Source organism: Balaenoptera musculus, chromosome 4 (genome assembly GCF_009873245.2).
Source record: "Balaenoptera musculus isolate JJ_BM4_2016_0621 chromosome 4, mBalMus1.pri.v3, whole genome shotgun sequence".
Classification (NCBI taxonomy): Eukaryota; Metazoa; Chordata; class Mammalia; order Artiodactyla; family Balaenopteridae; genus Balaenoptera; species Balaenoptera musculus.
The window spans coordinates 89,502,774-89,530,287 of record NC_045788.1 but is presented as its reverse complement, the minus strand read 5'-3'; the positions used below and the strand labels follow the sequence as shown (position 1 = coordinate 89,530,287).

At 42.5% G+C, this 27,514-nt stretch overlaps 1 protein-coding gene across 1 annotated transcript in view; it reads right to left on the bottom strand.

The window, feature by feature from the left end:
* Window positions 1-27,514, bottom strand: part of MYH15 (myosin heavy chain 15) — a 198,963-nt gene that overhangs the window by 108,926 nt on the left and 62,523 nt on the right. Inside the window, 4 exon segments of the mRNA XM_036851779.1 lie at window positions 1,502-1,634; window positions 2,773-2,952; window positions 24,707-24,877; window positions 25,484-25,527. Of these exon segments, the coding sequence (XP_036707674.1) occupies window positions 1,502-1,634; window positions 2,773-2,952; window positions 24,707-24,877; window positions 25,484-25,527 (528 nt within the window).

Below are 27,514 nucleotides of genomic sequence, written 5' to 3'. Positions count from 1 at the left end.
GCTGGCAGTGGTCCAGACACGAGGGTAATGGCAGCAACCTGGCCTCTGTGTCCTCCAAGGCTTTGTATCACGGTGCAGAAGTCTGAACTGGATCCTGAATCCAGGTAGCCTGTCCATCTCTCTGTTTTGTTTGTTTCCAGAAGACAGTGAGAGTGGAATAGGCACGAGGCTAGTAAGCACAAGTCCTGTTTCCTACCTTGCCTTTGCCATTTAGTAGTGTTAAGTTAATGAAGCAAGGAGGCCATCAGACTGAGATGGCTCTAATGCTGTGGCAGCCTACGTAAGCAAACAAAATCTAAGTCTGTTAATGCCTCAAGGTTACCAAATCAAAATGCTAAGGACAACCAATCACAAACAGCCAACTGGGCTTTAGATACAGCTAATCAATCATTTCTTTACTTTGCTTCTACCTCTTTTCTATAAAAGTCTCTCCCTGGGGCTTCCCTGGTGGCACAGTGGTTGGGAGTCTGCCTGCTAATGCGGGGGCCGCGGGTTCGAGCCCTGGTCTGGGAGGATCCCACATGCCACGGAGTGACTAGGCCCGTGAGCAATAACTACTGAGCCTGCGCGTCTGGAGCCTGTGCTCCGCAACAAGAGAGGCTGCGATAGTGAGAGGCCCGCGCACCGCGATGAAGAGTGACCCCCACTTGCCACAACTAGAGAAAGCCCTCGCACAGAAACGAAGACCCAACACAGCCATAAATAAATAAATAAATAAATAAAATATATTTTTAAAAAAAAGTCTCTCCCTGAGCTCCTGTGGGTGGAATGCTGTTAACCACTTCTGATTTGGTGCTGCCCAACTTCAATTGCTTTTTCCTCAAATAAACTCTTAAAAATTTTAAGTTGCCTGAGTTTATCTTTCAACAGTAGATTTGTGAAACTTTAATTCTGTACTTGCTCCTATAAGGTAGGGAGAGATTTCCCTTTACATGTATCTAAAAGGGTCAGGACAAGGATTGAGTAAGATAATGTATCTAAAAGTGCTTTGTAAATTACAAACTACTAAACAAGATTAGTTGTTAGTTGGTCAGCAAGTATTTATGGAGTGCCTGCTAAACAGGCATCTGCTACATGCTTGAGGATACACTTGAACAAGTGAGACATAATCTCTGCTCTCATGAAGCTTACAAAAACCCCATTACTATAATATAAAAGCACTGTGAAGGAGAATTCCAAGATATTTGGGGGATATGTATTAAAGGAGCTTGTTATCTCTCCCAAATCATTTATCAAAACATGGTTTTCTGCTGTCTCTTCAGCTTGGTTAAGTAGAAGATAAAAGCAGGCTGGAGCAGTCTCCTTGAAATCTATCTACCTTAGAGCACCATTTCCCCGAAAAACCACCAGCCAGAGGACGGAAAGGCTAATAAGAGGGGATGACAGACCACAGGGAGCAAACACAGATATCACAGGAAAGAAGCCAGGATTTTTATAAGTGCTGAGGCAGACATGGGTTCCATTCTGAGGCTGAAAAATTGAGGAAGATTTTTCAACTCACCAGTGTTGGTACTGATGTAATTTTCAAAAAGTTTTGCCAGGAGTCTGTTGGACGATGTCTGAAATATAGCCACCACTGTTTCATTAAGAAAGTCTTTGTTCTTTTCAAGCCAGCCACTGATGTTATAAGGCACCTTTGGAAAGGCATGCAGTTCCGGTAACAGAAGAGGTGAATGCATAAGTTACTTAGAAAATTGTGTATTCCTTTTAAAAAAAATCATTAATTGTGTGGGTCCTTTAATTTTAAATCAGTTTGATGTAACAGTACTGAATAAATACTCCAGAAATCTATGTGCAACCCAAAGAGATTCTCAGGCTTTACCATTTACATTGTGGAAAGAAAGGACGAGAAGGGGAGGGAGGGAGGGAGGGGGAGAAAGAATCAGGGAGGGAAAGAAACACCAAGGAGAGGGAGGAAGAAATAGATGGCGTTTCCAGGAGAAACAATTCACATCAGCCCTTCTTCATAGGCAAGAATAGATGCAATAAAACAACTGTCTCTGACACACAGTGAGCATTCCAAAAACATTATCAATGATATTTTACTATAAATGTCATTATACTTAATATTCAAGGATATCAAAGAAAAGATTTACAAGCATATCTAGGTACAACTGGCAGGTCATTTTTAGGTCAAAGTATTATTTTATCCTTCGTCAGTTCTCTTTTTGTGCCATTCAGAATTACTGACCAGAAGCATAAAAGCAGAAAGAAGGGGCATGTGCACGCACGCACACACACACACGCACACACATGCGCGTGCGCGCACACACACACACACGCACACACACACACACACACACACACACACCCCAGTGGGGAAATGAGGAGAGAGAGTGAGGGTTATTAGGAATCTTTGTTGGTCATAGTTTGGAGACCATTACTTCACAGTACTCTTTATGAGAGAAGGAAAAAAAAAATCTTCAATAAAAAGATCAATTGAAATCACTGGTTCACACAATGTTAAGTTGAAAGGAAGGACAAGTAAGGAAAAGCCCATGCCTTTGATGGTCTCCATAACTTTCTGAAGCTGTCTTACTTTGAGTTGGGGTGACAGAGTCTATTTTGAGATTTTTGACCTCTGTTATTATAGTATGGGTGTTTCATTTCCTAAGTCCTAAAAGGTTACACCAACTTTTTTTTGGGAACTGAGATTTATTTTGTTCATCTCTTTAATCTAAACTTTACTTATATATTATCTAAGGATTTGGGCTGAGTACATTTGAAACAGAGGCAGGAAAATTCAGGGCTGAGGGTCTAGAGGTAACTTACCACTCCTGCACAATGGACAAGTTCAAAGTGAGCTTCATATTTCTTCTTATTGTTAGGCTTGGGCTTCTGGAAATGAACTGACTTTCCAAAATGGTTGTCAGAAAGTTTGGTCTTGAAAGTCACATCTGTAGCCTGATGAAACATACATTCCTCTTCGAGGATGGAAAAGATGCCCATTGGCTGTTGGAGATACAGATGAACAGCAGCTGAAAAAAACACCAGTAAGCAGTATTTTCAGTAGAGGGTCAATGTAAATTCTTTCCCATGAACATAATTAGTTGACAAGGGGAAAGGAGCTTCACTACATATAATTAGCCAATCATCCATTCAACAAATATTTATTAAATACCTACTAGGTACCAGGCAACAGCAGGAGCTGGGGATGAAGCCATGAGCCACATTCACAAAGTGTCTGTCCTCAGGGTGCTTACATTCTAGTGGAGCAGACAGACAATAAACAAGTAAACACTAAATAAATAACTTAGTTTCCCATAAGGGCTCTGAAGAAATCATGCAAAGTAAAGAGAGAGAATGACTGGGGCTATGTGAGAGCTATTTTAGTAGGAGAGTCCAGTAAAACCCTCTGACCTGAATGAGAAGAGCAAATCCTGAGAAGACCTGTGTACAACTGTACTGGGCAGAAAAATGAAGAGTGCAAAGGCCCTGAGGCAGGAGCACCCTTGGCAAGTTTCAGGTCCTACCAGAGGCAAGTGTGGACAGAGCAGAGCTAGTTGGAGGGAGTGCCTGGAAGGAGAGATGCAGTACTGGATCCCAAAGGCTTTATAGGCCATGGTAAGACATTTGGATTTTACTTTAAGTGTAATGGGAGGCCTTTGGAGATTTTTTAAGTGATGTGATTTAATTAATACTTGAAAAGGATTATTTGTTTAGGAAGTGGTTGGCAAAGTAAAGCCTATGGGCTAATCCTGCCTGTGGTCTGTATTGGAAAGCCAGTGAGCTAATGATGGTTTTTACATGTTTAAAGGGTTGTTTAAAATAGCAGACAAGAAAGGATATGTGATAGAAAACTGATGACAGCATCAGCAAGCTTTTTCTCTAAAGGGCCATATAGTAAAGCTCTTAGACTTTGTGGGCCACAGTCTCTGCTGCTCCTCTGCCATCAACTCAGTCATTTCAGTCCTGAAAGCAGTAACTGACAATATGTAAATAAACCGGGTGTGACAATGTTGCATTCAAACTTTATTTACAAAAATCAGCTACAGGCTGACTTTGGCCCACAGGGCCATAGTTTGCTGAACCCTAATCTAGATGATTGATAGTGTTGGAGACTGTGAGAGGTCACTGAAACGTGATGTTGGTGGAGAGTAGAGCTGAGTCACAGCTTGCTGATGGATAGAACGTGCGGTGTAGTAGAAAGAGGAAGGATGACCAGGTTTTGGTTTGAGCAAATGGGTAGTGGACGCTGCCATTAACCAATATAGGGTGTATACACATGGGGAGAAACAGGTATGGGGGGGGAAAGATGAAGGATTCCTATACGTACAAATCTATTTGTGGATTTGTATGTTCATTTATCTACTCCACAAACATTTTTGAAATGCCTTCTATGAACAAATCACTGGACCAAACACTTTGGGTTATAACAGAAAAATCAGACATGGGCTCTGGCTGCAGAGCATCTAATGGAGAAGATAAGACATGCACATAATATGTAGACTACAAAGCAAACAGAAAATGTCATGAGAGTTCCAAGATAGAACCGCAACCCCTTGGTCCAACAACATAGATTTCATGATTCTCTACCAATCCTTTGTACCTAAGAACCACAAATGCTCAGGTTTGGGAGAGACATTATAGGTCTGGCTCAACCCACCGAAAAGCTCCTTGAATTCCATTTACAATTTCCCTCTAAAAAGTAGGTTAGCTTACGCTTGAATATTTTCATGGAGAAGGAACACACCAACTCCGAGTCAAGGCTCTGACTGGGTGATATATGAAAAGAAAATTTGTTTGTGGTTTAGAATCCTTTGTTTGAAATTATGCCACTGGAGCATACGAATGGGTCTAATTTGGATTATTACATTCTTGAAGAACATGTTTTTTATCCACCTGAGTCTATCATTCTAATATATGGACTATGGTTTTCTACCTCTTTTGTCTAGTCTCATAGACTTCGAATCTGCACTTTATAGAAAATGTATTGAATGACATTCCATCAATGACTCTTGTACTGAAGGGCTCTGGCACATCTTCCTCCCTCCCAAGCATCCAGGTGGGGAATGATGCAGTGAGTAAATATGCAAAGTCTTGCTCCTGGCGGCACTGACCTTGCGAGCTCTTGGCAAAGCGAGAAATGTGGAGGAGAACAAGGAGGAGGAAGGAGAATCTGCTAAAACTAAACAGTTGAGTCACCGGTACAGGGTCTTAGAGGTGTGGACTCCATCTTGTATTGCATATTTTCCTACCACAGAAATAGTCAACCTTCAGTGAACACTAGAATGAATCATTTAAAAATGTAAGCATCTCCTGGGATGGTGCCCGTTAGCAAGAGGGATGTGGCAAAGCCTCACAGGGAGCACCAGCCCCCATCTCCAGCAGAGCCACCTTCCATACATGAGGACCATCGTGTCCCTGGGACACCAATGAAGCCATCGTCTGTTTGGGGATGAATGGATGTTTTATGCAAAGCAAGTAGATGTCACAGCTCAAAACGTTAACAATTAAACCACTGAGGAGGGAAAAAACGCTATTTCTTCAGGGTCTTCTCTATTTCTCCAATGCTTAGGAAGTATAAAACGCCTAATAAATATGAGGCCCTCTAGCAAATTAATTTCCAAATAGGTCAGGAAAAAAAGTAATTATGTTCTGCCCCGTAGCATCAATTGTCTTCTAGTGCACAGTATATGGTCTAAGTTAGTTGCCCTGACTCTGAACGTTAATGCTGTAACCTCTCCTTCTTCAAATCTTATCAATTCTGCCTTCCTCTCTTTTTACATCTGTCACTTTCTTATTATTTCCATGTCTGTTGTCCTGATTCAGGGCCTCTATTTCTCACCTGCTGTAATAGCTTCTTTTTTTTTTTTTAACAATTTCATCAGGAATTTATTTTTGTATTATATGAAGGAAGGCTAAGTCCATTTTACTCTAAATTTTGCAACACTTTCTTTTCCTTACCTAGTTTCTTCTTTCTCACTGATGTGAGATTTAATAATCATTGTATTAGTCAATATAGCTTTGGTCACACTATGGCAATACATTAACTCTAAAATCTCAGTAGACAACTGATTTTTGACAAGGGTGCCAAGGCAACTCAATGAAAAACGAATACTTTTGTCAGCAAATGCTTCTGGAACAGTTGGCTATCCGTGTGCAAAAAGCAAAACAAAAACAAGACAGAACAAAACCCTCCACACATTCCTCACACTCTATACAAAAGTTAAATCAAAATGGATCATCAACCTAAATATAAAAGGTAGATTATCAACCTTCTCAAAGAAAACCAAGGAGAAAACTTTTTGTTGCCTTGGGACTGGCAAAGAGTTTTTCAATATAACACCAAAAGCATAATTCATAGTATAAAAATTAGTAAATTGAAACTTATCAAAATTTAAAACTTTCATTCTGTGGAAGACATTATTAAGAGAATGAAAAGCTAAACCATGGACTGAGGTTTGAACATTTGCACAAAGCACAAAGTGTTAAAGATCTCGTAACCAGAATATATAAAGAATTTTTAAAATTCAACAATAAGCAAGCAACTCAGTTTTTAAAAAACAGGCAAAAATCTGTAAACACTTGACCGAAGAAGACATACTTACGTCCAACTGGCACATGAGCAGATGCTCAACATCACTAGTCGTCAGGGAAATGCCACTTAAAATCACAATGAAATACCACTATACATTTTTTTAAATGACTTAAAAACAAACAAACAAACAAAACACTGACAATTTAAATTAGATCTTGGAACAGGACACTAGTTGAAAACTGGAAAATCCAAATCAAGCCTACAGTTTAGCTAATAGTATTGTAACTGGGCTAATTTCTGAGCTTTCATCATTGTACCATGGTTATTTATGTAAGATGTGAGCATATGCGGAAGCTGGGAGAAGGGTAAATGGGAATTCTCTGTACTGTCTTTACAATGCATCTCTACGTCAAGAACAACTTCAAAATCATAAGTTAAAAATATAACCAAATAAACTGGACTTTTTAAAGCCATTCTTTCTGTCCTTCATGCTACAGCTTTCTTCATGAGTTTTCCTTGGTTAGAAATACACTTGAATACATCAGGATATATTTAGCAAACTGGATATGCCATTTAGGTATTGGTCCACCAGTTCTACTTTAAAAGATCACCTCAAGCCGCGCCCCGGAGGTCGCCGAGGCCGGCGCGGTGGAGTTGCAAAAGCTGCGGGTGCGGAGGAGCTGTGGAGCCGACCCCGCGAGCCGGGAGCATGAGGGCCTGGTGTCTGTGTCACATTTGTACCTGCGGAGTCATTGTGGATGGAATGGGGGAAATACAGATACAGAAACCTACAAAGAAACAACAAGGAATATACGGATGTTCTGTCGCTAATCATCTCGGTTCGGATGTGGAAAGTTCTTCTGTGCTGTATACAGAGGCACCCGTTAGGTATCCTGCCTATTGGAAGGAATATCACCAGACCGGAGCACAGCCATCTCTCCGTCGTGATTGGAGGCATCGTGGAAGCACCCCAGAGAGCAAACGTGACCATGCAATGTCCTGTCAAAGGTGTCCCTCAACCTAATGTAACTTGGTTGAAGAAAGGAGGATCTCTGAGTGACAATATTTCCTTGCTTTTCAATGGACCCCTGTTGTTGCAGAATGTTTCCCTTGAAAGTGAAGGAACCTACGCCTGTCCAGCCACCAATGCTCTTGGAAAGGCGATGGCAACCTCCATCCTCCACTTGCTGGAGACTTTCTGGGAGCTTGGTAGCTGGACACATTGTTCTGCCACTTGTGGCCACTTGGGAGCCCGAGTTCAGAGACCCCAGTGTGGAATGGCCAACGGGCAGGAAGTGAGTGAGGCCTTCTGTGAGCACCTCCAGAAGCCGCTGGCTGGGTTCCAGCCCTGTCACATCTGGGACTGCCCCTCCAGGTGGTTCACGGGCACGTGGTCAGAGTGCTCTGTGTCTTGCGGTGAAGGATTCCGCAGTCGGCAAGTGACCTGTAAGCGCACGAGAGCCAATGGAACTGTGCAGGTGATGCGTCCGAGAGCATGTGGCCCCAGAGAGAGGCCTCTGGGAAGTACCTGCTCCAGCCACCCGTGTGTTCAAGGGCTTATTGAACCAGGGAACCAGGGAACGCTGACAAATCTAGTGCTTTGATAGTATGATCATCTAGTATAATCATCCACTCCCTGTGGTGAAACCCATGCATCAAAAAACTAAAATTAACAAAGAGACTTCCCTGGTGGTCCAGTGGTTAAGACTTCGCCTTCCAATGCAGGGGGTGCAGGTTCGATCCCTAGTCGGGGACCAAGATCCCACATGCCTCGCGGCCAAAAAACCAAAACATAATACCGAAGCAATATTGTAACAAATTCAATAAAGACTGCTTTATTGCTGCACGACAGTCATGAAACTCAGCTGCACAGGGACCTTACCACACCGCGCAGAGGCTGGTTCACGGGACCTTGTGATCCTATTAATGGGCCTCTCTGTTGTAATTAACACAGGCCGCAGGGACCAAAAGTTCCCCTCGGCCCTTCTGAAAATGTTCGGGAATGGTAGTGCAGGAAGGTAATACACACTTTCTGCATTTCTGCCCTGCAGTGCAGCAGTTGTTGCTGTTGGGAGTCACTGTGCTAATTCTCTTAGGTCATTTTTCCCTTTAGTTGTTCTGACTACCTCCAAGCGCTCCATGGCTGCACGCTTGTCTCACTGGAAAATGCACAGCCCCAATTCTGTGCAGGGACGACGCAAAGCAGAGTGTCATGCATCTCTCTGGAGCATCAAGTTTATTAACTAGAATTGGAAGAACCAAGGAGTTCCTGGAACAAGAACTATCCCCCTCCCCCACCAACACGGAAGACAGAAGAGTAGGGGAGGGGAGACGTGCCCCAGGAATGACAGTCCAGTCTCTCAAGTTTCACCCAGGTGGGGGTTGAGGGGCAGACCTGCAGCCACGGTGGCCTCGCTTTCGGTCGCCCGGGCTGCTCCGGACCATCCTCTGAGCTGGCCAGGGTCTTGGATACGATGCTTCTGAAGGCCGTGCAGAGAACACACTCCTCTTCCCCTGCACCGGGCCCCAGGGAGCCCGGCGGCCTGACCTTCCTGCCTCGGTCATCCATGGGGTTCACATGGGCTCACTTTATTATGACGCCTCATGCTGGGCAGCTTGCAACACAGATGTTTCAAAATAAAGTTCCAGATTCTCCCAGCCACCCCTTGCTTTTTCTGGCTCTGGCCAGAGACAGTGGATGAGGACACACTCTCAGGCTGCCCAACGTGGGAGGACCTTCCAGTGCTGGACACACCCAGGGGGCAGCTGCTTCCCTCTGGGGCTCCAATCCTGCTGCTGCTGGAGGTGGATGTCCCAGTGCCACACTGGGGGGCTGGGCTGGGGGTGGCAGTCCTCGCCTCCAGGCTGGGTGGGGGACAGGCAGACTCACCGGTCTTCTGCCCTGCCTGCTGGTCTTCCTGCAGCGGCACATTTTTTCTGTGGTAGAGCCACCTGGTTTGCAGGGAGGACACCACAGGGCTTGGAGAAGGCTCAAGTTCACTGCCACAGAGGTCCCCGCAAGAGAAGGGCTTCAGAGTTATGATGGAGACCTCCACCTTGGGCTTCTTGGAGCTCACACTGCCTGTCCCACTGTCCTGGATCTGGTCGCAAGTCAAGCCCGGAGTCCTCACCATTGTCACCTCCAGGTCCTTTTCACAGGGTGGCTGGAGTGGCTCCTTCTGGCCCATGGTGACCCATGGATGCCTCATGAGGTCAGGTAAGGTGCCTCTGTCACTGGGGTTGAGGGCAATCATTTTTTGTAACAGATCCCTTATCTTCAAAGACAGATAAGGTGGGATGGGGTATTGCCCTTGTAGGATTTGCTTCCGCAGCTCCTGGAAGTCTTTTCCCACAAAGGGCCGGGACCCAGTTACCATGGTGTACAGCACTACTCCCAAGCTCCACACGTCCACCGCAGGGCCGCTGGAGCTCTGCCCCAGGAGGAGTTCCGGGGCAGCATAAGGGTGTGTGCCGCAGGTCGTGTCCAGTTGGAAAATGTCATCACACTTGTTGCTGAGGCCAAAGTCTGTAAGTTTGATATTCATCTTGGAATCAAAGAGGAGGCTCGGTGGCTTCAGGTCCCGGTGCACGATGCCCCTCCGGTGGCAGTGCTGCAGGGCGGAGACCAGCTGCTGGAACGGGCCTCGGGCCTGCGCCTCTGTCATACGGCCATGGATCTTCAAATAGCGGTACATGTCCCCCCCACTGAGGTACTCCATCACCACGAAACATGTCTCCTCTGTGTCAATCACCCCCAGCAGTTTCACAATATTGGGGTGATTCAGAGCCTTCAGACTGCACACTTCCCGGAAAAGTGCCTGGACACTTGAGAAGCTCTGACGCCTTTTCTTTATGACCTTCACAGCCACCTGTGTCCCGGTCAGAATGTGCCGGGCCAACTTCACTTTACCGAAGGTGCCTTCACCAATGGTGTGGAGGATCTGGAAGTCATCAATATGAGCCTTCTTGCCAGCAGATTTGGCTGTGAGGCCCTGCATCCTGGTGATCTGCTAACTACACTGACTGACAGCACTACCGAGCAACGCTAACTACGCTAACTAACAATGCTAACTGTACTAACAGGGCTAAGTAGGCTGTCTCTACTAACAACGCTAACTACGCTAACTGTACCAACAGCGCTAACTAGTACTAACTACACTAACTATGCTAATCAAGTATTAACTATACCAACAATACTCACTATGCTAACTGTAGAAAGAACAATGACACAAATAAAAAAGAGTAGAGAAAAGAGAAACGAAAATCAACAAAATGGCACAAACAAGGAAAACACAAGCTAACTGTAGGTCCAAGGCCGTCAGGTCACCAAAAGCAGCTTCCTGGGCTCTAAGGACCAAAAACCTGGGCCCACCTTTCTCTTTCATAGGGCTTTGTGAAGTACATCACAATGGTGCACTCTGAGGTCAGAGCAAGAAATGGACCCATCACCGCTGGGGATACACCACAGTGGTTTTCTCACGTTTTGAGTTCAAGGCCCCTTTACACTTAGGAAAAAGGATCCCAAAGAAATTTTTCTTTACGTGTGTTATTAGATATTGGTATTCACTTTGTTATAAATAAAAATCTGCAGGATACTTCAGTGGCCTTTTTATTTCTAGTTTGAAAATGAGTAATAATTTTAGAGACCTCATAATGTCTACACTTGAAATGTTCAATTCCTTTTCCTTAAATTCTGGTCTCAAAATAACGTTACTGGGCTTCCCTGGTGGCGCAGTGGTTGAGAGTCTGCCTGCCGATGCAGGGGACACGGGTTCGAGCCCTGGTCTGGGAGGATCCCACAGGCCGCGGAGCGACTGGGCCCGTGAGCCACAATTGCTGAGCCTGCGCGTCTGGAGCCTGCGCGTCTGGAGCCTGTGCTCCGCAACAAGAGAGGCCGCGACAGTGAGAGGCCCGCGCACCGCGATGAAGAGTGGCCCCCGCTTGCCGCAACTAGAGAAAGCCCTCGCACAGAAACGAAGATCCAACACAGCCAAAAATAAATTAATTAATTAAAAAAAAAAATAACGTTACAACTTAACTGACTTCACGATACTATACAAAATGTTCTGTTGCATAAGACACGATACGGTACATTATGAAAGTCTATGAAGCTGAGAGAAGGTTTGCCAGGAAGGTCATTGAGCAGATTTCTCATCAGGAGCCTCGGAGGCCAGATGGCATGACTCAATGTACTTGAAGTGTTGAAGGAAAGAAACCGTCAACCAAGAATCCTATATCTAGCAAAACTTTCCTTCGAAAATGAGGGAGAAATCAAGACATTCCCAGTTAATCAAGAGTTGAGAGAGTTCTTAACCACCAGACCCGCCTGCCACAGGGAGTTCTTCAGGTTGCAGTCAAGGACCCTGGACAAGTAGCTCAAAGCCTTATGAAGAAATAAAGACCTCTGGTAAAAGTAGACAGACGGGCGACGAGAAAAGCTAGTACTGTTGTAACTTTGGTTTGTAGCTCCACTTTTTGTCTTCTATTTGATTTAAGAGACTAATATATAATAAAACACACATACAAATCAAAAAGAAAAAAAAAAAAGATCACCTCTTCACCTAGAAAAGTTACTTCACCCCCACTTTAGCCTAACTTTGGGAATTCCCATCAACAACATTCTTCTTTCCACTGTAGGAAGCAACGCTGCCAGAAGCTATGGCAAGCAGAGCCTCTTCTAAAATGCCTTTGATGACTGCAGCAACATGGATGCAACTAGAGATTATTAAGTGAAGTAAGTCAGAAAGAGAAAGACAAATACCATGTGATACCACTTACATGTGGAATCTAAAGTATGGCACAAATGAACCTATCTATGAAACAGCAACAGACTCACAGACATAGAGAACAGACTTGTGGTTGCCAAGGAGGAGGGGGGTGGGAGAGGGAAGGGCTGGGAGTGTGGCATTAGCAGATGTAAACTAGTATATATAGGAGGGAAAAACAACAAGGTCCTACTCTACAGCACAGGGAACTAGAGTCAGTATCCTGTGATAAACTGTAATGGAAAAGAATATAAAAAAAGAATGTCTATATGTGTATAACTGAGTCACTTTGCCATACAGCAGATTGGCACAAGATTGTAAATCAACTATACGTCAATAAAAACAAAAAAATAAAATAAAAAATGCCTCTGATGACGTACACAGCCCCTGCTCCTGCTGACTACCTCTCTGCAGCACCCAACACTGTGAAACCCCGCCCCCAGCTGAGGTCACTCCAGTCCTGTGTCTCCTTCCTTTGTCCTCTGTCTCCCACCAGTGTTTCTCTAACAGAAACACAAAGAACTGCTGTGTTTTCACTCAGTCTCACTGTTCACGTTCCCACGCTTGATTTGGGCATCAGACCTGCAAGAGTTCAAAACTTACTGGGTGGTAGAACTGCCATTTCTCTGCCTGTCTCTCATTATAAAGAACTTCTCTGAAATTCTGAATTCACTGGTCTGGTCATCCATTCACCAGCAAGTATCTAGGTACTGGGGTGAAGAGCTAGGAATGAGATACAGTTGTTAGTAAAGAAACAACAAACCCCAAATGGAGTCACTTGTGCTAAGTCCCACGTCAGCAAACCAAGACTTAATAGCTAACCTAATTGCAGTTTCAGCCTCTCTCAGGAATGGGACCTTTCACCAATAGATCTGGAATTACCTGGTCAGCACTAGAGGGGTGACCCCCCCCCACCTTCCCCCAAAAGGAAGGTGACCCTGCCTGAAACAATCCACTCTTAGCTAGAAACTTCCCTTTTCTGCCCCCTCCTGCCTGTAAAGTTCTTGCATTTTTTACAGCTCCGCAGAGCTCCTTTCTACTTGCTCAATGGGATGCTGCCCGATTCATACATCATTGAATAAAGCCAATTCGATCTTCAAATTTACTCAGTTAGAATTTTATGTTTTTAATACAGTGATGAGCAAAACAAATAAAACGAGAGGCATCAAACTCTTCGGAGAGTGTATCCCATTATCCCTCACACTCTTGGAAGCCTGGGTCAGCAGAAATGGAGGAGAGCCAGTGACAAGAAAAAGCCTCTTGAAAACCAAATCAGAGGTCCTGAAATACTACAGACTTACTTGTACAAGTGGGTGGGAACAAGCAGAGAGTAGCAGTTGTTTATTACTGTACACTGTAATCGAGGGAAACATTTGGAGTTCAAGAATAGAGATTTAAAGATGAGATGCTAAAATTCATAACAACTTGTCCAAAACAGGCCAGAAAACCTTAAGTTTTCGCCTTGTTTAAAAGAAGTCCTAAGTAAAGGGAAAACCAAATATTAGGAAAAATTTTGGAGACATCTCACACACCAACCTTCCCTTTATTTGAATTACTTCATTATCATTACTTTAGCGTTATGTACACTCAGAAAAGTTCATTTATTCTGAGTTGAGAAGTCCATTTTATCATCAAGTGTATCGTGCTTACATTTTAAAATCAGAAACAACTTCCCCAAGATAAAACTGATTCTTCATCTCTTTTGGTTTTACTATTCCAAAATAGATTAGGTGACTTGGGGTATTATTTTTACCCTATGTTGATTTGCCTACCTTGTAAAGGAGCAAGGAACTTTTCCTTCAACCCTTATTTTCCTAGTGATTTGTTTAAAATGAAAGGTAAATATGTGTTTGTGGGCATATAAGTGTGTGTGTGTACAATCATTTTTATAGAGAGATTTATTATCTCTCAATTTATTTTGTACAAGAGGTTTGTCTCAGAAAATCAGTGTCTCCTTTTTTTTTTTTTTTTCACGATTCATATCTTTAATACTCTCTGAGAGGCAAGTGAAAAGCAACATAAAAGGACCATGTCTGACACATGTCTGACAACACTGAGTGTGGGGGAGGAGGGAAGTTAACCAGCTAGCACAGTGCCTTGCATGTAGTAAGCACCGCAACATTTGTTAAATTGCAATGACTTGAAGTTGAAGATCATGATATATTTTTTTTTTTTAGATTTTTAGAAATTTCATGTAATGTCTGAAACATTTATATTAACATATTTCCATACAAATAACCCAATGAAAGTTTAGTATTAGTTGTTTTGTTTGTTTGTTTTTTTATACTGCAGGTTCTTATTAGGCATCAATTTTATACACATCAGTGTATACATGTCAATCCCAATCGCCCAATTCAGCACACCACCATCCCCACCCCACCGCAGTTTTCCCCCCTTGGTGTCCATATGTCCATTCTCTACATCTGTGTCTCAACTTCTGCCCTGCAAACCGGCTCATCTGTACCATTTTTCTAGGTTCCACATACATGCATTAATATATGATATTTGTTTTTCTCTTTCTGACCCACTTCACTCTGTATGACAGTCTCTAGATCCATCCACTTCTCAACAAATGACTCAATGTCGTTCCTTTTTATGGCTGAGTAATATTCCATTGTATATATGTACCACTTCTTCTTTACCCATTCATCTGTTGATGGGCATTTAGGTTGCTTCCATGACCTGGCTATTGTAAATAGTGCTACAATGAACATTCGGGTGCATGTGTCTTTTTGAATTACGGTTTTCTCTGGGTATATGCCCAGTAGTGGGATTGCAGGGTCATATGGTAATTCTATTTTTAGTTTTTTAAGGAACCTCCATATTGTTCTCCATAGTGGCTGTATCAATTTACATTCCCACCAACAGTGCAAGAGGGTTCCCTTTTCTCCACACCCTCTCCAGCATTTGTTGTTTGTAGATTTTCTGATGATGCCCATTCTAACAGGAGTGAGGTGATACCTCATTGTAGTTTTGATTTGCATTTCTCTAATAATTAGTGATGTTGAGCATCTTTTCATGTGCTTCGTGGCCATCTGTATGTCTTCTTCGGAGAAATGTCTATTTAGGTCTTCTGCCCATTTTTGGATTGGGGTGTTTGTTTCTTTAATATTGAGCTGAATGAGCTGTTTATATATTTTGGAGATTAATCCTTTGTCCGTTGATTCGTTTGCAAATATTTTCTCCCATTCTGAGGGTTGTCCTTTCGTCTTCTTTATGGTTTCCTTTGCTGTGCAAAAGCTTTGAAGTTTCATTAGGTCCCATTTGTTTATTTTTGTTTTTATTTCCATTACTCTAGGAGGTGGATCAAAAAAGATCTTGCTGTGATTTATGTCAAAGAGTGTTCTTCCTATGTTTTCCTCTAAGAGTTTTATAGTGTCCAGTCTTATATTTAGGTCTCTAATCCATTTTGAGTTTATTTTTGTGTATGGTGTTAGGGAGTATTCTAATTTCATTCTTTTACATGTAGCTGTCCAGTTTTCCCAGCACCACTTATTGAAGAGACTGTCTTTTCTCCATTGTATATCTTTGCCTCCTTTGTCATAGATTAGTTGACCATAGGTGCGTGGGTTAATCTCTGGGCTTTCTATCTTGTTGCATTTATCTATGTTTCTGTTTTGGTGCCAGTTCCATATTGTCTTGATTACTGTAGCTTTGTAGTATAGTCTGAAGTCAGGGAGTCTGATTCCTCCAGCTCCATTTTTTTGCCTCAAGACTGCTTTGGCTATTCAGGGTCTTTTGTGTCTCCATACAAATTTTAAGATGATTTGTTCTAGCTCCGTAAAAAATGCCATTGGTAATTTGATAGGGATTGCATTGAATCTGTAGATTGCTTTGGGTAGTATACTCATTTTCACAATGTTGAGTCTTCCAATCCAAGAACATGGTATATCTCTCCATCTGTTAGTATCATCTTTAATTTCTTTCATTAGTGTCTTATAGTTTTCTGCATACAGGTCTTTTGTCTCCCTAGGTAGGTTTATTCCTAGGTATTTTATTCTTTTTGTTGCAATGGTAAATGGGAGTGTTTCCATAATTTCTCTTTCAGATTTTTCATCATTAGTGTATAGGAATGCAAGAGATTTCTGTGCATTAATTTTGTATCCTGCAACGTTACCATATTCATTAATTAGCTCTAGCAGTTTTCTGGTGGCAGTTTTAGGATTCTCTATGTATAGTATCATGTCATCCGCAAACAGTGACAGTTTTACTTCTTCTTTTCCAATTTGTATTCCTTTTATTTCTTTTTCTTCTCTGATTGCCGTGGCTAGGACTTCCAGAACTATGTTGAATAATAGTGGTGAGAGTGGATATCCTTGTCTCGTTCCTGATCTTAGAGGAAATGCTTTCAGTTTTTCACCATTGAGAATGATGTTTGCTGTGGGTTTGTCATATATGGCCTTTATTATGTTGAGGTAGGTTCCCTCTATGCCCACTTTCTGGAGAGTTTTTATCAGAAATGGGTGTTGAATTTTGTCAAAAGCTTTTTCTGCATCTATTGAGATGATCATATGATTTTTATTCTTCAATTTGTTAATATGGTGTATCACATTGATTGATTTGCGTATATTGAAGAATCCTTGCATCCCTGGGATAAATCCCACTTGATCGTGGTGTATGATCCTTTTAATGTGTTGTTGGATTCTGTTTGCTAGTATTTTGTTGAGGATTTTTGCATCTATATTCATCAGTGATATTGGTCTGTAATTTTCTTTTTTTGTAGTGTCTTTGTCTGGTTTTGGTATCAGGGTGATGGTGGCCTCCTAGAATGAGTTTGGGAGTGTTCCTTCCTCTGCAATTTTTTGGAAGAGTTTGAGAAGGATGGGTGTTAGCTCTTCTATAAATGTTTGATAGAATTCACCTGTGAAGCCATCTGGTCCTGGACTTTTGTTTGTTGGAAGATTTTTAATCACAGTTTCAATTTCATTACTTGTGATTGGTCTGTTCATATTTTCTGTTTCTTCCTGGTTCAGTCTTGGAAGGTTATACCTTTCTAAAAATTTGTCCATTTCTTCCAGGTTGTCCATTTTATTGGCATAAAGTTGCTTGTAGTAGTCTCTTAGGATGCTTTGTATTTCTGCGGTGTCTGTTGTAACTTCTCCTTTTTCATTTCTGATTTTATTGATTTGAGTCCTCTCCCTCTTTTTCTTGATGAGTGTGGCTAATGGCTTATCAATTTTGTTTATCTTCTCAAAGAACCAGCTTTTAGTTTTATTGATCTTTGCTATTGTTTTCTTTGTTTCTATTTCATTTATTTCTGCTCTGATCTTTATGATTTCTTTCCTTCTGCTAACTTTGGGTTTTGTTTGTTCTTCTTTCTCTAGTTTCTTTAGGTGTAAGGTTAGATTGTTTACTTGAGATTTTTCTTGTTTCTTTAGGTAGGCTTGTATAGCTATAAACTTCCCTCTTAGAACTGCTTTCGCTGCATCCCATAGGTTTTGGGTTGTCGTGTTTTCATTGTCATTTGTCTCTAGGTATTTTTTGATTTCCTCTTTGATTTCTTCAGTGATCTCTTGGTTATTTAGTAACGTATTGTTTAGCCTCCATGTGTTTGTCTTTTTTACGTTTTTTCCCCTGTAATTCATTTCTAATCTCATAGCGTTGTGGTCAGAAAAGATGCTTGATATGATTTCAATTTTCTTAAATTTACTGAGGCTTGATTTGTGACCCAAGATGTGATCTATCCTGGAGAATGTTCCATGCGCACTTGAGAAGAACGTGTAATCTGCTGTTTTTGGATGGAATGTCCTATAAATATCAATTAAATCTATCTGGTCTATTGTGTCATTTAAAGCTTCTGTTTCTTTATTTATTTTCATTTTGGATGATCTGTCCATTGGTGTAAGTGAGGTGTTAAAGTCCCCCACTATGATTGTGTTACTGTCAATTTCCTCTTTTATAGCTGTTAGCAGTTGCCTTATGTATTGAGGTGCTCCTATGTTGGGTGCATATATATTTATAATTGTTATATCTTCTTCTTGGATTGATCCCTTGATCATTATGTAGTGTCCTTCCTTGTCTCTTGTAACATTCTTTATTTTAAAGTCTATTTTATCTGATATGAGTACAGCTACTCCAGCTTTCTTTTGATTTCCATTTGCATGGAATATCTTTTTCCATCCCCTCACTTTCAGTCTCTATGTGTCCCTAGGTCTAAAGTGGGTCTCTTGTAGACGGCATATATATGGGTCTTGTTTTTGTATCCATTCAGCCAGTCTATGTCTTTTGGTTGGAGCATTTAATCCATTCACGTTTAAGGTAATTATCGATATGTATGTTCCTATGACCATTTTCTTAATTGTTTGGGGTTTGTTTTTGTAGGTCCTTTTCTTCTCTTGTGTTTCCCACTTAGAGAAGTTCCTTTAGCATTTGTTGTAGAGCTGGTTTGGTGGTGCTGAATTCTCCTAGCTTTTGCTTGTCTGTAAAGCTTTTCATTTCTCCATCAAATCTAAATGAGATCCTTGCCGGTAGAGTAATCTTGGTTGTAGGTTCTTCCCTTTCATCACTTTAAATATATCATGCCACTCCCTTCTGGCTTGCAGAGTTTCTGCTGAGAAATCAGCTGTTAACCTTATGGGAGTTCCCTTGTATGTTATTTGTCATTTTTCCCTTGCTGCTTTCAATAATTTTTCTTTGTCTTTAATTTTTGCCACTTTGATTACTATGTGTCTCGGCGTGTTTCTCCTTGGGTTTATCCTGTATGGGACTCTCTGCACTTCCTGGACTTGGGTGGCTATTGCCTTTCCCGTGTTAGGGAAGTTTTCGACTATAATCTCTTCAAATATTTTCTCTGGTCCTTTCTCTCTCTCTCCACCTTCTGGGACCCCTATAGTGCGAATGTTGTTGCATTTAATGTTGTCCCAGAGGTCTCTTAGGCTGTCTTCATTTCTTTTCATTCTTTTTTCTTTAGTCTGTTCCACAGCAGTGAATTCCACCATTCTGTCTTCCAGGTCACTTATCCGTTCTTCTGCCTCAGTTATTCTGCTATTGATTCCTTCTAGTGTAGTTTTCATTTCAGTTATTGTATTGGTCATCTCTGTTTGTTTGTTCTTTAATTCTTCTAGGTCTTTGTTAATCATTTCTTGCATCTTCTCAATCTTTGCCTCCATTCTTATTCCGAGGTCCTGGATCATCTTCACTATCATTATTCTGAATTCTTTTTCTGGAAGGTTGCCTATCTCCACTTCATTTAGTTGTTTTTCTGGGGTTTTTTCTTGTTCCTTCATCTGGTACATAGCCCTCTGCCTTTTTATCTTGTCTATCTTTCTGTAACTGTGGTTTTTGGTCCACAGGCTGCAGGATTGTAGTTTTTCTTGCTTCTGCTGTCTGCCCTCTGGCGGTTGAGGCTATCTAAGAGGCTTGATGGGAGGCTCTGGTGGTGGGTAGAGCTGACTGTTGCTGTGGCGGTCAGAGCTCAGTAAAACTTTAATCCACTTGACTGTTGATGGGTGGGGCTGGGTTCCCTCCCTGTTGGTTGTTTTGCCTGAGGCAACCCAACACTGGAGCCTACCTGGGCTCTTTGGTGGGGTTAATGGCAGACTCTGGGAGGGCTCACGCCAAGGAGCACTTCCCAGAACCTCCGCTGCCAGAGTCCTTGTCCCCACAGTGAAACAGAGCCACCCCCCGCCTCTGCAGGAGACCCCCCAACACCAGCAGGTAGGTCTGGTTCAGTCTCCCCCAGGGTCACTGCTCCTTTCCCTGGGTCCCGATGCGCACACTACTTTGTGTGTGCCCTCCAAGAGTGGGGTCTCTGTTTCCCCCAGTCGTGTTGAAGTCCTGCAATCAATTCCCACTAGGCTTCAAAGTCTGATTCTCTAGGAATTCCTCCTCCTGTTGCCGGACCCCCAGGTTGGGAAGCCTGACGTGGGGCTCAGAACCTTCACTCCAGTGGGTGGACTTCTGTGGTATAAGTGTTCGCCAGTCTGTGAGTCACCCACCCAGCAGTTATGGGATTAGATTTTACTCTGATCGCGCCCCTCCTACCATCTCACTGTGGCTTCTCCTCTGTCCTTGGACGTGGGGTACCCTCCTTGGTGAAGTGCAGGGTCTTCCTGGCAATGATTGTCCAGCAGCCAGTTGTGATTCTGGTGCTCTCGCAAGAAGGAGAGAGAGCACGTCCTTCTACTCCGCCATCTTGGTTAATCCCCCTGTAATAGCTTCTTAATTGCCCTAACTCTAGCTTTCCTCCCAACCCAGACCCCATACATAAACCCACCAGATTAAACCCAAGCATCTCTGACTGCCCCATTGTCCAGTGTGGAAACTTCTCTGTCTCCCTGTTGCCTAAAAAATGTCAAAATTCATTAAGATCCCTTCACAGCCTGACCCTCCTTTTTTACTTCTAGATACTTCCATCTGTATACTCCAAGCTCTAAGCAGATTTTGAAATGTGTCCATTGCTTTCCTGTCTCTAAGCCTTTGCTCTTGCCTGTCCTTTCACATGCTCACTATCTTCCTCTTTTCACCTGCTGAAATCATATCCATTTCTTCAGACCCAGCTGAAATTTTACCCCCCTTCCCACCAGGCTTTCCTAGATTCCTGCAGGCAGAGGTGACCTCTGCTCTTCTGAGCTCTGTGGGCCTTTGTCTGTGCCTTTGCTGCATTTATCTATCCTGACACATATTTTTACATTTATTAGACTTACAAATCTCCTATTTGACTGCATACATCCTAAAGGCAAGTGCTATTTATAACAAATGCTTAAGTTTTCCACAGCATTTAATTCAAAGTTTTATAAATAGTAATGTAGTATTAGGCCTAAAATTAAGGTCCAATATTTTGTGGGCTTTGACATCAGGGGAAAACCAGGAGAGCCTCAAATGACCTGATCAGGGGTTCCCCTCCCCATGTTCTACAGTGGGTTAGGTCCTCCAGCCATGCAACATTCTTTATCATGGGAACAGGCACAGAGCCTGCTTATTCTTTTTTTGTTTTTTAAATTTTAGTTATTTATTTATTTTTGGCTGCATTGGGTCTTTGTTGCTGCACACGGGCTTTCTCTAGTTGCAGTGAGCGGGGGTTACTCTTCGCTGTGGTGCGCTGGCTTCTCATTGCGGTGGCTTCTCTTGTTGCGGAGGACGGGCTCTAGGCACGCGGGCTTCAGTAGTTGTGGCACGTGGGCTCAGCAGTTGTGGCTCCCGGGCTCTAGAGCGCAGGCTCATAATTGCGGTGCACGGGCTTAGTTGCTCTGCGGGCATGTGGGATCTTCCCGGACCAGGGCTCCAACCCGTGTCCCCTGCATTGGCAGGTGGATTCTTAACCACTGAACCACCAGGGAAGTCCCGAGCCTGCTTATTCTTGAGCAAGGGATTTCAGTTACCTGCCAGCCCATATTCAAACAAGCCAATCACATCCTCCAGTGGGAATCAGTGTCACCTCACCCTATTATTACTACAAAGCCCGGCTCCCACAGCTCTCGCTTTTTCATTCTGCCCCCAAGTGCAACTGCCATGTGGCCTCACATGGTAGGCTGTGTCCTCCTCCCCGAGGCTGTGAGTATATGTGACTTATAAGCTGCTGTCAATCTCATCTGTCCAGTGTCAGGTGTCATATGTTCAGCCACTCCCATAACCCTAGGATAGGAATCCCTCTCTCACCACTGGGGTGAGGAGGAAGTGATCAAAACAAGTAGTTGCTAAATACATGTACTTGTTAAACTTTGAAAACTAGTAAAATTTTGGTCTTAAGACATCTTTCCAATTATATCCTCAGTACCTTGAGTGCCAGGATGATGTCTCTGGTTTGTATTTCTCACAACCCTTAGCAGAGTAGGTTCTGAGGTGACTAAAATCTAGGTCCTCAGCAAATTTCTGTTAAGGAATTAATTGATAGGCGAACACTGAGACATACAGGTTCGAGCTTTGGGACCTGCGCTGCTTTGCTGTGGGCAATAGTTAGGCAGAAAGTAAGAGTTGTGAGCCAAAAAACACAATGTTATATGTTTAAAGAAAATATTCATGTGCATACAAGGGATAACTAACTAGATATTAATGTGATTCACTTTATAATAAAAACACCAGAATTAGCATATCCAAAGAACTCTACTTGGGAGACAACAACAGTCATTGCCAGGATGCTACCAGGATTTAAATATTTTAGAAACTTCTATGGGATATCTGACACCTTTGACTATTGGCATGTGGAAACATCCTGTTGTCTGACCGTGGATCATTGCATAGAAACAATCACAAGTTATCTGGGTCAAGTCAGATAAATCAGGTGAAAAATGTGACCAAGTTGGTAATACAGTTTGGACTTGAAAACAGTTAAGATGATCAGTATTGAAGTTAATTTTCTCTCAAAGATAGTAACAACCTAACAATTTATCCCAATCCCCATCCCATGAGGGACTTTTTCCAAATGAGCGGAATTATTGGAAGAAGGATGTAGCCTCTCAAGTGACTCATTGAAGGGGCAACAGTTTTTAAATATATAATTTTGGATGTATTTGTTTAAAAAAATAATAAAAATAATCTCTTTACCAATACCTAATGTAAAACCATAAATGTAATCAATGTTAATACTTTGATATGTAAATTATTGATGCTCAAGTTCTAAACAAACTAGAATATTTCAAGTAATGAGATAAGTGTGAGCTAATCCTGTAATAGATCTGTTCACTGCATATGTATAGAAGAAGATTACTGTATGTTTGAAGACCAAATTAACAAACTTAGTAAGAAAATACTTTTTTTCAGTTTGATATAAACTTTTTTGTACATGTAAAAACACAAAATTTACATGTATGAAAATCTCTCTTTTCCTGATATACACACACACAGATGCATTCTATAAGACATATTATATGTATTGATGTATCTTAGTTCCTTTGAACTTTAAAACTTCCCATGATGCATTCTGTTTCAAAGAGTGAGTTTGATCATTAATATTTACTACAAATTTCCTTCACGTACCTGAGCAAACCCAATGATCTTTTCAAAATATAGAATCATTTCAAGAAACGTTTTGGTATTCCGCATTTGCCTGACCTGAACACCTTTGAAATCATTCACAAGAAACCAAAGAATTATCTTTTCCTTCTATCATCTGCTTAGTTTTTTTTTTTCTCATTTTATCATATCAGTAGATAGTACAACAGGAAATTACTTCTAGGTTTCTAGTGTCTTATTTAGAATAACCTTGTCATAAATAAGATAACAGGCTTCAGATCAACTACAAATCAGTAGCATTCACAGGGCTATTAGGATCTGAATAATGTCTGCATCCCACCTTCCTGCCTGAACACAGTATCTTGTCATAATCAGAGTAAGTAGATATTGTAGGTGACAATTGCCCAAAGTTAAATCTGCCCCTCGAAGGAGCTCCAGTTCTATTGTTTCATTTCTAATTAGGAAACTATAGCTTTAATAATGCCAACAAACACTTACCAGATCATGGTTGGGTCATTATTATCATTATTTTTAATCAGCTCACAAGCTGGTTCATTATCATTACTTTTTAATCAGCCTTTCCTCCCCCCAGGAAGTTCACTGGTTATAAAACAAGTAAAATCAATGTGATGTCCACTCCCATTAGGAATAATGGCTATTATCAAGGAAGATTTAGTTTCATCTAAGTCTAACATATAAAATGGATGGGACAGTGATTGATAAAATCTGGACCCCACAAAGGACAGTGAAAGGTCAGTCACCCTTGCCCCTTCCTGACAGGGTTGCTGAGAATCAAATGTGACAGCATAGCATAGCTACCCAGACCTGTGTCCAGAATTCACTGCAATCCATGGCTATACCAAGACACAAGGGCATGTAGCTGCTCACACCCCACCATGCTTGCTCCCTTGGAAAAAGCCACAGGAAAAACCATACTGAATTTCCCCAGCAAATCTGGTTTATCTTTTCCAGAGCACATGGAAAGAGTTCAGAGTAGAGGAACATCATCGAATTCAGAAACCATACACTGCAGCTAATTTACTAATAAGCCATGAAGTACTGTCATAAATTACTTAAACTAACTGGTACTTGTCCAATTAAATGAACAAACTACATCCTTCAAGGTAGCGGCCTTGAGGATTTATGGCAATGGTTTGTTTGCATGTTAATTTGCCAAATTTCGTTAAGCTGCTCTGGGTCTACTCATTCACCTATGTTAATCAGCCAGGCCCTACAGGGTTCATCTTTTCAGCTCTGTGTTTTTCCAGTCAAGAACAGGACCCTTTTTCATCTCGACAAGCTTCCTCACCCATTAACAGTGGAGGTCATGCGTAAGCAGCAAATGTGTAGCGACAGTGTGAGTTAGAGATGATGGAGTAGGTAACTGACGCGAGAGTTTAGTTAGGATGCCACGGTGCTGCACAAAAAAAACATTAAGAGAAAACGTGCAGAGCTCTCCTGCCCTATTTCCCGTCCCCTTGACAGAGCCTGGGTCCTGACATGGATCAACATGGCAGGCAAGGACAAGTCTCCTTAAACGAAGATGGATGAGGAGAAAAACACACATCACCTTCTCAATGAGATCTTCGCAGGCTTGCAAGTCCAGGCCAAACTCAATGGACACTCAGTCAATGCCTTCTCTCCTATTTTCCTTTTGCTCCAAAACCAGCATGTGCTGACTGAAGAACTGTTGTAAATGTTCATTGGTAAAATGAATGCAAATTTGTTCAAGGCTGTTATACTTCAAGGCTGTGATTAGGTAGGAAGAAGAGATAAAAATAAAATTGAGAAAATGGTTATTATTGGAGGTGATGGTTAATTAACTTGATTGTGGTGATTATTTCACAGTGTATATGTGCACCAAATCATTAAGTTGTGCTACTTAAATATATACATTTTTTAATTGTCAAATATACCTCAATAAAAAAATGAAATAAAATTGAGGTCCACTTGGAAAAATGTAAAGAGAAAACCATAACCACTATCATATGTTGGCAAATAGACCCAATAAGTAAAAATAACACAATTAAATTCTTACCTCCTTCATCTATACCTGCAAACTAAAGATTATAACAGTCAAATAACACTTAACAATACTACAATTCAAAATCATAAAAGATGTCCTTATTTACCTCTATTTAAGGCTGAATTAATTTCTTAACACTATTAACTATAATAATACTGTTATTTGTTACTATTAATAATAGCTTTTTCCAACCAAAGTAACTCTTCAGGTTTGCACAGAATGAATCTCACCATGCTTTGACTAAATTTTCTGAAATTCAATTCACATAGTCTTATCTCCTTGTAAATATACGTTGATTTCATTCTTAACAAATATACTTACATTAAGCATCTCAAAACCAGTGATGTCAAGAATGCCAATGAAGATTAGCTTCAAGATGGCGAAAGAGTAAGACGTGGAGATCACCTTCCTCCCCACAAATACATCAGAAATACATCTACACGTGGAACAACTCCTACAGAACACCTACTGAACCCTGGAGAAGACCTCAGACTTCCCAAAAGGCAAGAAACTCCCCACGTACCTAGGTAGGGCAAAAGAAAAAAGAAAAAACAGAGACAAAAGAATAGGGATGGGACCCGCACCAGTGGGAGGGAGCTGTGAAGGAGGAAAGGTTTCCACACACTAGGAAGCCCCTTCGCGGGTGGAGACTGCGGGTGGCGGAGGGGGGAATCTTCGGAGCCACGGAGGAGAGCGCAGCAACAGGGGTGCGGAGGGCAAAGCGGAGAGATTCCCGCACAGAGGATCGGTGCCCACCAGCACTCACCAGCCCGAGAGGCTTGTCTGCTCACCCGCCGGGGCGGGCGGGGGCTGGGAGCTGAGGCTCGGGCTTCGGAGGTCAGATCCCAGGGAGAGGACTGGGGTTGGCGGCGTGAACACAGCCTGAAGGGGCTAGTGTGCCACAGCTAGCCAGGAGGGAGTCCGGGAAAAAGTCTGCAGCTGCCGAAGGGGCAAGAGACTTTTTCTTGCCTCTTTGTTTCCTGGTGCGCGAGGAGAGGGGATTAAGAGCTCAGCTTAAAGGAGCGCCAGAGACGGGCGTGAGCCGCGGCTATCAGCGCAGACCCCAGAGACGGGCATGAGACGCTAAGGCTGCTGCTGCCGCCACCAAGAAGCCTGTGTGCAAGCACAGGTCACTATCCACACCGCCCCTCCCGGGAACCTGTGCAGCCCGCCACTGCCAGGGTCCCGTGATCCGGGGACAACTTCCCCGGGAGAACGCGTGGCACACCTCAGGCCGATACAGCGTCACGCCGGCCTCTGCCACCGCAGGCTCGCCCCGCATCCGTACCCCTCCCTCCCCCAAGACTGAGTGAGCCAGAGTCCCCGAATCAGCTGCTACTTTAACCCCATCCTCTCTGAGCAAAGAACAGACGCCCTCAGGCGACCTACATGCAGAGGCGGGGCCAAATCCAAAGCTGAACCCGGGAGCTGTGCGAACAAAGAAGAGAAAGGGAACTCTCTCCCAGCAGCCTCAGAAGCAGCAGATTAAAGCTCCACAAACAACTTGATGTGCCTGCATCTGTTGAATACCTGAATAGACAACTAATCATCCCAAATTAAGGAGGTGGACTTTGGGACCAATGATATATATATAGTCTTCCTTTTTCTCTTTTTGTGAGTGTGTATGTGTATGCTTCTGTGTGTGATTTTGTCTGTATAGCTTTGCTTTTACCATTTGTCCTAGGGTTCTGTCTGTCAAATTTTTCTTTTTTCTTTTTTTTTTAGTATAGTTTTTAGCACTTGTTATAATTGGTGGATTTGTTTTTTGCTTTGGTTGCTCTCTTCTTTCTTTCTTCTTTTTTATTACTTTTTAAATTTATTTTAATAATTTTTTTTTATTTTAATAACTTTGTTTTATTTTATTTATTTTTCTCATTCTTTCTTTCTGTTTTCTCCCTTTTATTCTGAGCTGTGTGGATGACAGAGTCTTGGTGCTCTGGCCAGGTGTCAGGTCTGTGCCTCTGAGGTGGGAGAGCCGAGTTCAGGACATTGCTTCACCAGAGACCTCCCACCTCCATGTAATATCAAAAGGTGAAAATCTCCCACATATCTCATTCTCAACATCAAGACCCAGCTCCACTCAACGAACAGCAAGCTACAGTGCTGGACATCCTATGAAAAACAACTACCAAGACAGAAACACAACCCACCCAGTAGCAGAGAGGCTGCCTAAAATCATAATAAGGTCACAGACACCCCAAAACACACCACCGGATGTGGACCTGTCCACCAGAAAGACAAGATCCACTCTCATCTACCAGAACACAGGCACTAGACCCCTCCACCAGGAAGCCTACACAACCCACTGAACTAAACTTAGCCACTGGGGGCAGACACCAAAAACAACTGGAA